Source organism: Sabethes cyaneus, chromosome 3 (genome assembly GCF_943734655.1).
Source record: "Sabethes cyaneus chromosome 3, idSabCyanKW18_F2, whole genome shotgun sequence".
In the NCBI taxonomy this organism is placed as follows: domain Eukaryota; kingdom Metazoa; phylum Arthropoda; class Insecta; order Diptera; family Culicidae; genus Sabethes; species Sabethes cyaneus.
The window spans coordinates 49,325,754-49,340,994 of NC_071355.1; the positions used below are offsets into that span (position 1 = coordinate 49,325,754).

General features: G+C 38.2%; 1 protein-coding gene across 1 annotated transcript; it reads right to left on the reverse strand.

Annotated features, from left to right (window-relative positions):
- Positions 1–10,829: 10,829 nt before the first annotated feature.
- LOC128739560 (choline transporter-like protein 1) lies at positions 10,830–15,197 on the reverse strand. Its single transcript, XM_053835054.1, has 5 exons — positions 15,186–15,197; positions 14,992–15,111; positions 11,478–11,846; positions 11,043–11,420; positions 10,830–10,985 (listed from the first exon to the last, which is right to left on the reverse strand). The coding sequence occupies exons 1-5, from the start codon at positions 15,195–15,197 to the stop codon at positions 10,830–10,832; spliced, it is 1,035 nt and encodes a 344-aa protein (XP_053691029.1).
- Positions 15,198–15,241: the final 44 nt, after the last annotated feature.

Below are 15,241 nucleotides of genomic sequence, written 5' to 3' on the forward strand. Positions count from 1 at the left end.
GTATCACGTATGGTTAATTATCACTACTCGTCCATATCCATTACAAGTTCACCAACTGTTTTCTCTATATCCAAGCGAAAGTGTCCTACCGCGCGTATGCGTGACGATTTGGTCCGTATCCGCTAATGTACTGTAACCGACTAAAGCCTACCATGGCTCCTCCATTCAGTGCCGTTTGCGCCTAACTATTCATCGTGCATTAGACAGACATGAAAATAATATTAGACGCGAATATGCCCAGCAACTAACTGCCAACCCTACCAACCGCCCCGAACAAACGCACCGCAGATAGGAGATAGTATTTTCACTCGCGAACCTGTACTAGCCTCACCATGCACGCTGAAATATTAAAATAACTCGCGTATCCAGGTTCATAATTTAACAGACTTCCGACCGTTAGTGGGGGCACTATTGACAATAACTGGAACCGACTTTATGAAAAACCACTGGTGCCATCCCGACTGGCGTGGTAATGATGTCTGGCGCTTTATCTAGGAGCCGACTACTGGCTCGTTTATAGGTTGCATAGTTTAAAAAAAAGTATAAAATCGATTGCTAACAATGAAAGTACACAGGTAGGTACCGATATATCTACTGCATCGTGGGTTTGAACTTTTCACATTCTTTGAGGGGAGCTCACGGATGCTCAAGGATTCGCTTACTCGACGACAATCAATAAATGCTATTCCCGCGAATGGGTTCCGAAAATAAACCGACCAGATTTTGGTGAGCGACGAAAGGGAAGTTTATTATGGCAACGCCCTAGTCTAGAAATGATTCCGGCAGCAGTTGGCATATTGGTCGAGTGTCTATGCAACTATGACACTATTTTTTACCAAGCCACCCCTTTTGCGATAAGTAACTGATACTTCCGATTGAGCTTTTCTTGTTGAAGAATATGATAGTTTGTAATGCCATTAAACATTGCAAGAAATTTTGTAGCCTCGGCAATTATTTTTATTATAATGTTAAAAGCAAACAGAAAGAACTGCATTGCAAAAAGTAAAGCAGCCGAATGCTGTCCCTATTTTGCGGAATAGAAATATAATGTTTACTTAATACTGCAAGTCTCATGACGGGACCAAGACAACATCGATTTAACGATCTTCCAAATTCCATAAGTAATATTGATTCAACAAAAGACCTTGCTTTTGAATAACTCAAAAATTCAGATCATAAGAACTTAGATTGTATTTAACGAAAACAAATATTTGATTGAACTTTGTGGAAATATATAATCAGTTTACTTTCTATTGCAACGTAAATTCTTGCCACTTTTTTATTTACGTTCCATCGTTTACACACATTTCACGCAGAGGAGATTCACAAAAAATTTATTTAAAATTATAGGAAATGAAAATCACTTGGTGACAGCAAACAACAAATTATATTGGAAACTACCGCACGGAAAGTAATTTGCACTTATGCACATTACTGCAACATGAGAAATAAGAATAGGACTATCAATCGCGGTCATTCAACTCACACTGACGGAGGAGAAAGCGAAGCGTCTCCGGTCCACCTGCCAGCGCTAGGATAGTTGCAATTTTCCATTCTCGGGATTGCCTGCTCCTGCTAATGTTATGTGTGTACAGCGAAATACCACCAGGCAGCGGCCTATTTCATGTAGAAAGTTCCCCACTAGCATTCCTCTAACTTCCAATGTGTACAGGTAGTGCGTGCACTTTGTAGCCCCAGTCCCGGAAGCATGCCCGGTATGCATGGAAACGCCGTTACCAATACGAACTGGTGCACTGGTGGCGGGAAAATGGGGATACGAGTTGTATTAGAAGGGAAAATGACTTTATTGTAAACTTTCCACGAGGTTTCCACGGCTGTTTCAAGCTGATGGAGAAACTGTCAAGTATTTCTGCAATTCTGGATGAGACGGTGCTGCTGATTTTTGTGAATGGTAGCCAAGATGAGCAATAGACGGGATTGAACAATAAGTCGCTCTGCTTAGTAGATGGGCATGTGAATTCGGTCTTGACAGTTGCTCGTTTTAGAAAGCTCCAAATCAAAGCTCTTATGATCTTGATTAAGTTATTAAAAAAGGTCATCGAAACTGTACGAACATGTTCAAATTTTTATCAATGTTGCGGGTATGAAATGGTTTGAGTAACCTGAAAGGAGCGTCAAATACACTCAACCTCCTACCCATCACCACCTGTGGCTCGAGCAGCACGTTTCTCACCATGGAGTGAAAGATTTGTATCTCCCTACCCTCCATCTAGCGCCTCATCGCAGATTTAGGACAAACGATGACGTTCGATGGTCATATCTGGCAATGCTTCATGTACATACTAAGGTACCTAAGCTAGGAGGTGCGAACTTGAGTGCCTGTTCCTTAGGTGAGGGCGGCTCAAACAGTGTCTGTCTAGAAAATTGAAATACGGCACGGATCAATCTATATAGGACACGGCAAAAAACAAAGAAACCAATTGGCTTGCTTAGTCGAGAGCTAGAGGCCGCAAACTTCGCAGCAATCCCGGTTGATGTGCACTGTCAAGGATGATGCACAATCCGCTGGTGTTCGAGGGGATTGGAGGACCGACAGTACTGCAGGACCATAATTCGTTTGGCGCAGGATCGACTCTACGGATCGCCACTAAATGAATCATGAGCCACATATGAATCATGAGCTGAAAGCCCTGTTTGGAGCGATTCCCATATCGGAAAAGTAAAGAGATTACGGTGGGCCGGCCCCATCGCGAAGATGCCGGATGCAGGTGGAGTGAATCTGTTATCTTCAAGGATCTCACCACCGCCGGTACAGGACGAATTCTTGAAACGGCACAAGCCCCCCCTAGCTGATAAATAAGAAAAAGAAGAAGGATTAGCGGAAAAGTAGAATCGAAATCTTCTTATATATAAAAATGGATTTCTGTCGGGATGTTCCTTATAGAATCAAAAACTACTGAGCCAATCGACGTGAAAATTCTCATGTAGAGGTTTTTGGAGCCAGGAAAGGTTTTAGTGATGGTTAGAGACCCCTCCCCCCACTAACAGGGAGGGGGGGGGGGTTGGCTCCCATACAAATGAAACACAAATTTCTGCATAACTCGAGAACTAATCAAGCAAATAGACCAAAATTTGGCATGTGGGTGATTTTGGTGACAAGAATTTATTCTATGGTAAATTGAGACACCTCCCCTATTTAGAAGGGGAACTATGACTCCTCTCCCCTTTAAGAGGGGGAGCTTCCAAACAAATGAAATACAACTTTCCTCATAACTCGAGAACTAATCAAGCAAATGGAACTAAACCTGGCATGTGGAGGTTTTCGAGGGCAAGAATATTTTCTATGATGAATTAGAACCCCTCCCCACTTTAAGAGGGGGGGCTCCTGTACAAATGAAAAACAAATTTCCTCATAACTCGAGAACTAATCAAGGAAATAGAACCAAATTTAGCATGTGGGTGTTTTTGGAGGCAACAATTTTTCTATGATGAATTAGGACCCCTTACCTTCTTAGGAGGGGGGGCTCCCATACAAACGAAATACAAATTTCCTCATAACTCTAGAACTAACCAAGCAAATGGAATCAAATTGAGCATGTGGGTGTTTTTGTAGGCAAGAATATTTTCTATGGTGAATTAGGACTCCTCCTCACTTTAGGAGGGGCGGGCTCCTATACAAATGAAAAACTAATTTCCTCATAACTCGAGAATTAATCAATCAAATGGAACCAAATTTGACATGTAAGTGGTTTTGGAGGCAAGATTTTTTTCTATGGTGAATTGAGACCCCTCTCCTCTTTAGAAACCGAGTTATGACCCATCTCCCCTTTAAGAGGGCGGGCTTCCATACAAATGAAATGCCATTTTCCTCTTATCTCGAGAACTAATCAAGCAGATGGAACCAAATTTGGCATGTGGGAGTTTTAGATGTCAGAAATTTTTTCTATGGTAAATTATGACTCCTTCCCCTTTTAAGAGGGGGGCTCCCATACAAATGAAATACAAGTTTCCTTATAACTTGAGTACTAATCAAGCAAATGGCTTGTTTTCGACAGTTTCACTCGGTACTTCAACTGCCTCAACTAATGCTGCAAAGTGTCAATTGTTTGCGCAGCATTTTGCCTCAGTTTTCGGAGTTGCTTATCCTGACAATCCTTCTAAGAGCTTTCTCGACACCACTCCATCTGATCTGGTGGATATCGACTGTTTCGCTGTATCTGAGGATATGTTGCTTAGAGCAGCACGCAGGCTTAAACCATCGTATACGCCAGGACCTGATGGGATACCTGCTATTGTTTTAAAACGCTGCATTCGACTACTACTAACGCCACTTCTGCAGATCTTCAAGTTGTCAATGGATCAGGCAAAGTTTCCAGCGGAATGGAAAAAGTCGGTCATGTTCCCGGTTTTTAAAAAAGGCGATAAACGAACTGTTAGTAACTATAGGGGCATCACATCACTGTGTGCAGGCTCCAAGCTAATGGAAATTGTCGTGAGTGAAGTAATTCTTTTCTCCTGTAAGAATTATATTTCTCCTGACCAGCATGGTTTCGTACCAGGACGATCAGTTGATACAAATTTGCTAGATTTTACTACATTTTGTATCAACACAATTGGGTCAGGTTACCAGGTTGATGCCGTTTACACAGATCTTAAGACAGCATTCGATCGGATTGATCATGATATTGCTCTGAAGAAGTTTGCTAAACTTGGGTTTTCTCAACGTCTTTGTCGCTGGTTGGAGTCATACTTGAAAAATAGGAAGCTACAAGTTCAAATCGGATCATCGCTGTCTGATTTTTTCGTTAATGAGACTGGAGTTCCCCAAGGTAGCAACTTTGGCCCGTTGTTATTTTCACTGTTTTTTAATGATGTGACAGCTCTACTTAACGATAAATGTAAACTGGTATATGCTGACGACCTAAAAAATATACGTCGCTGTGAAAAGCTTGGCCGACTGCTATGTTCTACAGTCTTTGTTGAAAACATTTACCAATTGGTGCCAAGAAAATAGAATGACGCTCAGCATTAATAAATGTCTCGTAATTTCATTTCACCGCAAACAAAGCCGTGAAGTTTTCGAATTTGACTATCGTATTAATGATCAGATACTTGAACGTGTGGACTGTATCAAAGATCTTGGAGTTTTGATTGACACAAGGTTAACTTTTCGGAACCATCTCTCAGCAATCATCGATAAAGCAAATAGACAACTGGGATTCATGTTCAAAATTGCCAAGGAGTTCGACGACCCACACTGTCTTCGCTCATTATAGTGTGCACATGTCCGATCTCACCTGGAAAATTCTGCAGTTGTTTGGTCACCTTATCGGATCAATCGGATTGAGGCTATCCAACGCAAGTTTGTTTGGTACGCCCTAGGCATTTACGGTGGAATAACCCACAGAATCTTCCACCATATGAAGCTCGCTGTCAGTTGCTGGGATTGACAACCCTCGAAAAGAGAAGGAAGGTGTACAAGGCTGTTATGGCAGCTAAAATTCTCACGGCAGAAGTAGATAGTCCCGCATTACTAGAACAATTACAGGCAAGGGTATTGCCCAGAAACCTTCGTCAACGTAGCGGATTTCTACATATGCCCATCAACCGTTCAGATTTCACGAAGAATTCTCCTATTCAATCGATGTGCGCAACCTTCAATGAGTTCTTCCACCTGTTCGAGTTCAACGAGTCGTCATCGGTGTTCAAACAAAAGCTGCTTAAGTTACTTAACTCATCTATTAGTTAGTAATATGTTCATTTTTGTTTATTGTGAATTGACCATTATGTTTTATTTTGTAAATTTGTATGTGCGATGCTTTATCATTAATTATTTTTGACTACTATTGTGAGCTTTTATAATACGAAATGCTAGTTAAACGATACTGGGTTTTGTGCCTATTCGAGAATGACTCCACAATCGTTTTTTTCTGATCAACTCGAACGGGCTTTCCTAGTCATTTACATTCATGTAGACTATTAGTCGGATGAATTACATTATAAATAAATAAATAAATAAATAAATAAATAAATTAATTAATTAATAAATAAACGGAACCAAATTTGGCATGTGGGTCTTTTAGAGGGCAGAAATTTTTTCTATGATGAATTAGGACCCCTCCCTTTTTTGGAGGGGGGGGGGGCTCCCATACAAATGAAATATAAATTTCCTCATAACTTCAGAACTCATCAAGTAAATGAAACTAAACTTGGCATGTGGTTGTTTTGGGAGGTAAGTTCTTTTTCTATGGTGCATTGAGACTCCTCCCCCTCTAAAAGGGGACACTCCCATACAAATGAAATATGTACAAATTTCCTCATAACTAGAGAATCAATCAACCAAATGGAACCAAATTTGGCATGTAGGGGGTTTTGGAGGTAGAATTTTTTGAGTTTTAGTTTTAGTCGTCTCACCCCTGTGCACACTGGTTCCATTGGTATCAGAACACGCGTTTTTTAATTGCGCCGAAATGGTTGATTATACTGGTTAAGTATGTTCAGAGAAATTTCTCAGCGTTAAAAGCTCTTTCATATGGCATGAACGATTATTTGATTAATCCCCCTAAAAGTTAGATAAAAATTTATTTTTTGAACAGTAAGAGATACAGCAAGACAAAGTTCTACAAAATTTTTGAAAAGATTATTATAAAGAACTTTGCCAAAGAAAGTAACCTTCTAGCTATTATACTTTTAGAGATAAAGAACAATTTTCATGGAGACTTTACAAAAATCAATTTTTTGACCACAGTTCTTTCTACAGTATCTATACGCATTTGACATGTTCGGCAAAGATTTTTTAACAGTCAAATTAAATACTTTTGTAGAATATAGTAACTTACTATCGTCAATATTTGCGGAGAAAATTAAAGTTTTCGTTTAAAAATTAACCAATTTTCAACAGCAATAACTCCCAAACATGCAAATATATTCAAACCATTTATTACCCATGTGAAAGTACAAGAAAAATACTACAAAATTCAAAACAAATTAGCTTGACCCTGGCTATCCCTCTACCAAAACACTCGCATTGAAAATTGTTACTCGGTTGAATTTAATATGGCGTAGTGTAAAAACCGTGTTATCCCGATCAAGTAAAGTGTGCAAAATAAATTATGAAAATGTGTAATCCAAGCAGCATGGATTATTAAGATTTTCAAAATTCGTTTTCGGATGAAATTTAATTACTGCAGTTCGAGGTAGTAGTAGTAGTAGTAGGGGAAAGCCACCATCATTTCAAGGACTTGCCAATGTATGTGGGTAGAATTACAGTAGATCCAAATTTGATTATCAAATGAATTTCACACTAATGCTGTTACAGAAGGGCCAAAAGGGATTGGGCGGACCCACAAGCAGAGGCACTTGTGCGCATTCCGGGGCTATAAGAGTCGCCTTCCAGCATTAGGATCCTTCCATGTAATAATCAATTTCGCTATACCAACTTTAACCCACGTGATGATTTGTTTGTTTTGAATTGAGAAGTGCCATATTTGCTTCAGACCTTAAGGATTCAAGTTGGCAATCCACTCTGTCATCCAGCCTTCCACATTTATGATATCAATAATAATACTGTTAATATATGATATGATATTAAGATGAAATGTGGTATAAATGATAAAAATAGAACAATCTCACCAGCAGTCCTTCGTATGGAATAGAGTAGCGTCCTTTGGGTTCCATAAATGCTTCTTATTTAATTTTAATTTTTAAAAGTTAATTTAATTTTTCATTCTGGTATCCATGTGCAGTATTAAAACTCGTTTTGGCCAGTTTTTACTATATAGCAGGAGATGCTTCATAAGCTAAAACGAAAAAAATAATTAAAATAACTTATTAGGCTTACCTATTAGCTAGGCCGTGTGGCTTCGCCGTCTGCCCAAAACCGCGGTTTTGAGACCAGGCAGCCGGGAACCACCCAGCATCGCACCCCCTAGCTTGGCTACTCAATAGAGCATTACCAGGTATGGCCACGTGGAGGCGCTAGGTAGGGGCTTGGGATGGCTAAAGCTATATTGGACGCTCATTTGCCTTCCCCATTTCATACCCAAATTTAATTACTGCAGTTCGAGGTGTACAAATTTCGAAGTGTATTTGAAGATACTTCATCCTCACTATCGCTGTTACTGTGCATATCAGACCTCGTCCAGTATTATCAGCTCGAAAGCTGCATCACTAAACACGTTCTGGTGAAGAACTGAAGACAGTAACTTTTTTCGTAAAATGCGGTTGCGATGGAAGATGGATCCGCAGATCTTAGCGAATATTAGCAAACATTCATTGATGATGATGATGGCACGAAGTCCAACTCAAGCCTTTGTGTCACATCAATTGTTCCCATGAAAGCAGTAACAAATGGAAAGAATATATTCCTAAATCCACATCCATCTTCGACCAGATATGTTTCTTTAAATTAGCCTAATTAGATCGTCTTCGACCAGGCATTGCCGGCCGTTGCATCTCCAGTTTGCAAAGGAAACGACTGCACTAACGCTGCAAGAAAAAATTAACATAGACCAGCAAATCGCAAAAATTCATCCTACATTCATTGAATGTGAAGGTAGAACGGTAGTGGTTACGAGCTGATGATGACAATGGTAGACAAGGACATACAACAGTTCCGAACTCATCACACAAGGAAGATCTCCAGAATGGCTACAAATACGGAGCTTCTGCCGTCTGAATCTTGTGATCCGGTAATTTCTAGCATGAGGGAACTATGAAATAACAAAAACACCATGTCCTCTGAAGATGTACCTACTGCAACTGTTGGTCAGTACATATGATATGCACAATAATAGCGATAGTGAGGATGAAGGATTTTCAAATACATTTCGAAATTCGTACACCTCGAACTGCAGTAATCAAATTTCATCCGAAAACGAATTTTGAAAATCTTTTTCTCTACAAATAATCCATACTACTTGGATTACACATTTTCATTATTTATTTTGCACACTTTACTTGATCGGGATAACACGGTTTTTACACTGCGCCATATTAAATTCAACCGAGTAACAATTTTCAATGTGAGTGTTTTGGTAGAGGGATAGCCAGGGCCAAGCTAATTTGTTTTGCATTTTGTAGTATTTTTCTTGTACTTTCACATGGGTAATAAATGGTTTGAATATATTTGCATGTTTGGGAGTTATTGCTGTTGAAAATTGGTTAATTTTTAAACGAAAACTTTAATTTTCTCCGCAAATATTGACGATAGCAAGTTACTATATTCTACAAAAGTATGTAATTTGTCTGTTAGAAAATTTTTACCGAACATGTCAAATGCGTATAAATACTGTAGAAAGAACTGTGGTCAAAAAATTGATTTTCGTAGTCTCCATAAAAATTGTTCTTTATCTCTAAAACTATAATAGCTAGAAGTTTACTTTCTTTGGCAAAGTTCTTTATAATAATCTTTTCAAAAATTTTGTGGAACTTTGTTTTGCTGTATCTCTTACTGTTCAAAAAGTAAATTTTTTATCTAACTTTTAGGGGGATTAATCAAATAACCGTTCATGCCATATGAAAGAGCTTTTAACGCTGAGAAATTTCTCTGAACATACTTAACCAGTATAATCAACCATTTCGGCGCAATTAAAAAACGCGTGTTCTGATACCAATGGAACCACTGTGCTGTGGTAGGGGGATAAGGACTCTCATACAAATAAAACAGAATTTTTGCGTAACTTAAAAACTAATCGAACTCGAGAAATTTTAGACTCTTCCATAAAACGTCAGTCAATAACAAGATCACCAAAAACTATCAATTAGGTTTATTTATTTTCCTAGGTTTACTGACCTCTGTTACACTCAAGTCGCTTTTTACGCGAAGGATGAATTCCGTAAATCGCGTACAAAAAGCGGCATAAATTCCGAAATTCGCGTAAAAAAAGACCGCGTAAATTCCGGAATTCGCATAAAAATAGTTGCTAAAAACCCGCGTAAAAGGTCTCGTTGGGTCCGAACGAGCGACAGCGAGTAAGGAGAGAATAACCCCTGCGAAATGGCACTTTCCACGAAAACATTTTCCGTGAAATGGTACATCCCGCGTAAGATTTTCGCGAAATGGTATTCCGCAAAACTTTATGTTCCGCGTTATGGTCAACCGAGAAGTGGTGTTCCGCAAAACGGTATGCGGCGAAATGTTATATAATCATGGTGAATATTTTAATGCCATTCGCTTTATTTTGTCAGGCTACGCAATGGGGGAAGTTGTTTTCTACTTTACTGTGAGGAAAATTTGTATATTAAACCACCCACGAACTCCTCAGAAACTTGCAAAACTCGAGATTGTGACAAAGGTTATCCGAGATTCACGATTTATGAACAACACAGTTTAATTTGTGGCAATACGAAGTTTATCGGGTCAGCTATTATGAAATAAAAATATATTGGGTTTTACAAAATTTTCGACGGTCATGTTTTCTTAATGCCTAAACATATTATCTATATGACTTCAATGAAAGAATTACTGCTTTACTTACCATATTCATATTTCCTCAATAATAAAATGAATTCAATAGAGGGAATTCAATGTAGTATTGAATATCTGTTGAGTATTAGAAAAAGCATTGTTTGCCACACATATGGGTCACTGATGAAGGATCGAGATGGTGCCGCTATTCACTGTCGAGAACTTCATTTTGTTAGAATGCTACCCAGGTAGCTAACTCGGCCGATATTGCATGTTTTACCGAGCATGAATCCTTGCGTGCGGAGCACATTTGGACAAAGCATATTTTAGAAGGCCGGGTGTGCCGTCAAACTAATGTATTTTTTCAAAACCTCTTATGAATTATCAAATAACTTACAGTTCAGATATTCCCTTTTTAAAATTTGGTACACTAGCATTTCAGTTTTACAGTTTTTACGAGTCACGACATACTGGCTTGGTTCTGCTGTGCTGTTTCGGACTGCACTGCATTTGGAAGAAATTTTCCCAAATTGTTAGACATATAGTACGGCCGATCAGTACCGTTGTTAAGCTGGATGTCTTTGCAGAAACACAGGAAAATAGTAGCAACTGTCATCTGTAATTATAAATGCGGAAAGTTTAATGGAATTTCGTCCTAATTTAATTAACTTACTTCGTACACCGCCATAAAGCAATGCGTAATCAGGTAAATGACCAGTCCCAGGATCGCTACCAAAACGTAGGGATGATACAGATCATGTTTCATCTGCAAAACTACTACCGCAGCTGATCCAACAGATAGTAGAACAGACCATTTCGCCAATAGGAAAACTATGTTAGTGATGGCATAAACTGATACGAAGTTCGGTGCATCAGCCATCATCAATTTAACTGCACTCTTGCCGGCCTTGAAAAACGGCAGGCCTTGCAGCGCGACTAGAATGTACGCATTTCTCTGAATCATCTCTACAATCGATCGAATGCAATTGAAGATGCAAGCGCAGACGAGTGCAATACAAGCAATGTAGCCGCTTCTTGTTTGTGTCGCAATCTGAAATGTTTTTTTGATATTTTTATAATTGAAATTTCCAACTAACGAAAAAGTTACCTTTTGGAGAAGTTTCACGATGAACCGAATTAACACTGTTACTGCTAGTATCAACGACCCTAATGCTACGCTTCCTAAATGATATTTGATCAGTACTGAACAGCTTCTTCCTTCCGCGTTGTTCAGTCCATGCTTATTTCGGGTAAAATACCAGGCGGCAATTGCACCCGCAGTGACCATGTGTTGACAGTCAAATAAAAAACAACTAAACCAAATCAGAGCGATAATGTTGTACCATCGAGCAGCATGTACAAGGGCTTTTTTCTCATATACGACACTGTTCCCAATCACTGCGGGTTTACCGGTGCTTTCGATGATTAGGATGAAATAAATACCTAAAGCAAATGTGGCTAGCAGTAAAATAGTGGTCTGAAATGGAGAAATTTATTTTTAGTGTTGAAGCTCAATTGTTATAGACACATTCCGCGGGCCGGTATACCAACCAGACATTTTATAAAAGTTGCTTTTAGCATTGTTGAATATTTTTTCATGATTGGGCAATGTTTGAACCTTTCAAAACTGCCATGACTGATATTCTAGCATTTTCGGAAGTTATATAAAACGTGTATCGAAAATAAATGAAATTTACAAGAAATAAATGATTTTTCGTGATATTTTTAAAAATACTGCTACAGTGCGCTAAAACATTTCATAATATCATTTGTTTTTGACCAACTTACAAAGGAATATATGCTGAATCCATTCCAAAAATAGTTTGGATGTAATTTTGCAGTTATTTTGTATTTCAAGTGGATGAAATAGGGTCATTTTTTTGCGTTGTAACGTCACGAAAAGGGTGTACTTTTTAGCTTTCGCAGAAAAGTACAAATTCGAACAATCTAATAATCCATATTCTTTTTGTACTCAAAAATACCTTTAAAACGGTGCCTAAAGAATGATGATAAGTTAAGTAGAACCTAAGTTACAACTGATTGAAGCTCGCGTTGTAACGTCACGGCGGGCAGCCGGACGGATTCAAAACAAGTGAGACATAAGTAATAGCATCGAAACCTTAAGACATAGCATTATAGTTGCTTCAAGAAAGTTTCTTCATTTAAAAAGCACTTTCTAGTGGCGAAAAAATATTCGGACATTAGGGTGTCCTCAAGCAGATACAAAAAATATTTTCTCTATTTTAATTCAGAAATGATTGCTGTCTACAGAAAATTTGTAAAAAAACTAATTTCAAGAAACTTCGTTGAATACTGAAGATTTATATTTCTAACGTGAAAAAAGTTATAGAGCAAAACTCTTAGGGACACCCTTAAAAAAAATTTTTTTTCGATCTAGTTCTTCAATAACGCTTCGTACGCCTTTTAGATGTTCTAAGAAATTGGTAATCGAGTTAAATTGCACATTTTCGTCGAAGATAGCAGAAATCTATCTTTTTTCCTTAAGGAGCTATCCCTTGTTTCTTTTATTTATACATGTTCACCTACGGTTGCCTTCATATATTTTTTTAGATTTTCCACAGTCTTCTACCCTAAGTTGTACATGGTGGAATACAGCATAAATTAACTCAAAAAAAACAAGTGAGATTAGCTGCTCATAGCTGCTCTCCCCCGAGACACACCCTCTTAAAGAGTACATATAAAAATAAAAAAGCCAGTGATAGTTTCTAAAGGGAAAAAGATAGTGCTCTACTATTTTCGACAAAAATGTGTAATTTAATTAGATTACCAATTTCCTAAAACATTTGTAAGCCATACGAAGGGTTATTTAAGAGCTAGATCGAAAAAAAATTTTTTAAGGGTGTCCCTAAGAGTTTGGCTTATAACTTTTTTTTATGTAAGAAATATAAATCTTAACCATTCAACAAAGTTTCTTAAAATTAGTTTTTCTACAAATTTTCTGTAGACAGCAACCATTTCTGACTTAAAATAGAGAAAATATTTTTTGTATCTGCTTGAGGACACCCTAATGTCCGAATATTTCTTCACCACTAGAAAGTGCTTTTTAAATGAAGAAACTTTTCTGAAGCAACTATTATGCTATGTCTTAAGGTTTCGATGCTATTACTTATGTCCCACTTTCTTAGCATCCCTCCCACAGCGCGACGTAATTTGTGAACAACCCCACAATTACGTAGGCGAAATAGTGAAAGACAAATTAACAACACATTTTTGGATTATCCCTCATGTACAGAGGGCAGCAACAGCGATAATTAACGAATATTAAATGAACAGATTTTTCGTGACGTTACAACGGAGCTACGACCCTCTCTGTGCAAAGCAGAGCGTTGTAACGTCACGAAAAGTAAAAGCTGTTTAAAAATAAACTTCACTAACTATCGGAATTCTGAAAACGGCAAGTTGTTCAGTATTCATCTCTTATCAAATCATAGAAGAAAATCTTTAGATAAAATTTGAAAGAGAGCAGAATTTTCATGTTTTTTAGCAGAAGAACCAAAAGACGTATTTCTGGCGCGTTGTAACGTCACGCTACATATTTGCTTTCCAAAACAATCTGGGCAAAGCAAATGCTATTAATTTGTCCACTTTTAATAGGAAATTTTATGCTCTTTCCAAATATATAATAATATTTGGGGGTTTCTCAACGATTTCCCCAGCTAAAACATAAATACTGTGCAAAGAAAAGTCAAAACGTTGTAACGTCACGGCGGAATGTGTCTATACGTTACATGCATACCAGCAGCGGATTAAGAAGTAAAAGTTTGTTCCTTCTGATGGCATTACCACCTTCTTTAAGTAATTCCATAACGAATTTAATTTTTTTCCAGATGCAGCCAACGAGGCAAAAGATGATTATGACTAGCACGGTAAAGATTATTGCAGTGATTAAGTAGCCCTTTTTGTTATAAGCATTTGCTTTAGTCTTCCAGTTGAACCAGTGCACAAGCATTGCAGCTAAGCACATTGTTATTATTGCACATAGGGCACATGAAATCATTAAACCTGGAGCACAGCATAAAAAGGCTAGCATTAGCAGTGTGACAAGCAAGCATAACAAACACAACCAAAACAGCTCCCGTCCGGAACTATAGACATCCTGCCATATTTCTTCCATTATACTTTGTGGTACCTGATCGGACAGTGAACGATTTGCTTGAAAGTGAATGCATCGGTTGAAGTAAACTTTGCTATAAACAGCAAGATTTAATGAAATTGCTCTGATCACTACTACTAGATCTCTTTTCTTACTATCCATCTCCAGGACATTCTTCCACGCAACTTTTGAAGATTTCGTTCGAAGTTGGGGTCGTAGTAAACAGCACATATTTGTATGCAAGCTTATTCTGGCCCTGAAAATACATTCGTTAAGCGTACGGGTTAACCACAGATATTCGCTAAGGAGTCACCGAGCAGCTAAATTCGATATCGCGAATGTTTCTCCGCCCGCAGACATTTCCACAGTCGTCGTATCCGTATATTACACGAAACACGTTGGAATCGGGAAAGCACAGGAAAACTAAGATGAACTTTGGAGATACACTGATTAGTTAATAGCTGGAGTTGAATAGAAATTCAACTGGTTGATTTCTGTCAATACCTACCAAGCCGACCATGTAAACTGCCATAATGATCAGAGCAACTACGTCGGTGCATTGTCTGTCTTTTCTGTAGATGACCTCTTCTACGTCGCTAGAGTCAACAAATGTGCTGGATTTAGCACCCTTGAAATTGAGTTATAAGTTGTTATTATAGATATAAATGATACTATTAAATCATTTCTCACTAAAAAACTTACTTTCACAGACATTTTACCGAATCTTTGATTGCACAAGCTTTTTATCCTCGTACATG

Excerpts from the sequence above, each read along its gene's own strand:
- LOC128739560 (XM_053835054.1), bottom strand. Across the intron at positions 11,847-14,991 it reads CAGTTTACATGGTCGGCTTG|ACCACTATTTTACTGCTAGC; the intron begins GTAGGTATTGAC and ends TCTCCATTTCAG. Across the intron at positions 10,986-11,042 it reads GCTTTATGGCGGTGTACGAA|ATGACAGTTGCTACTATTTT; the intron begins GTAAGTTAATTA and ends TTATAATTACAG.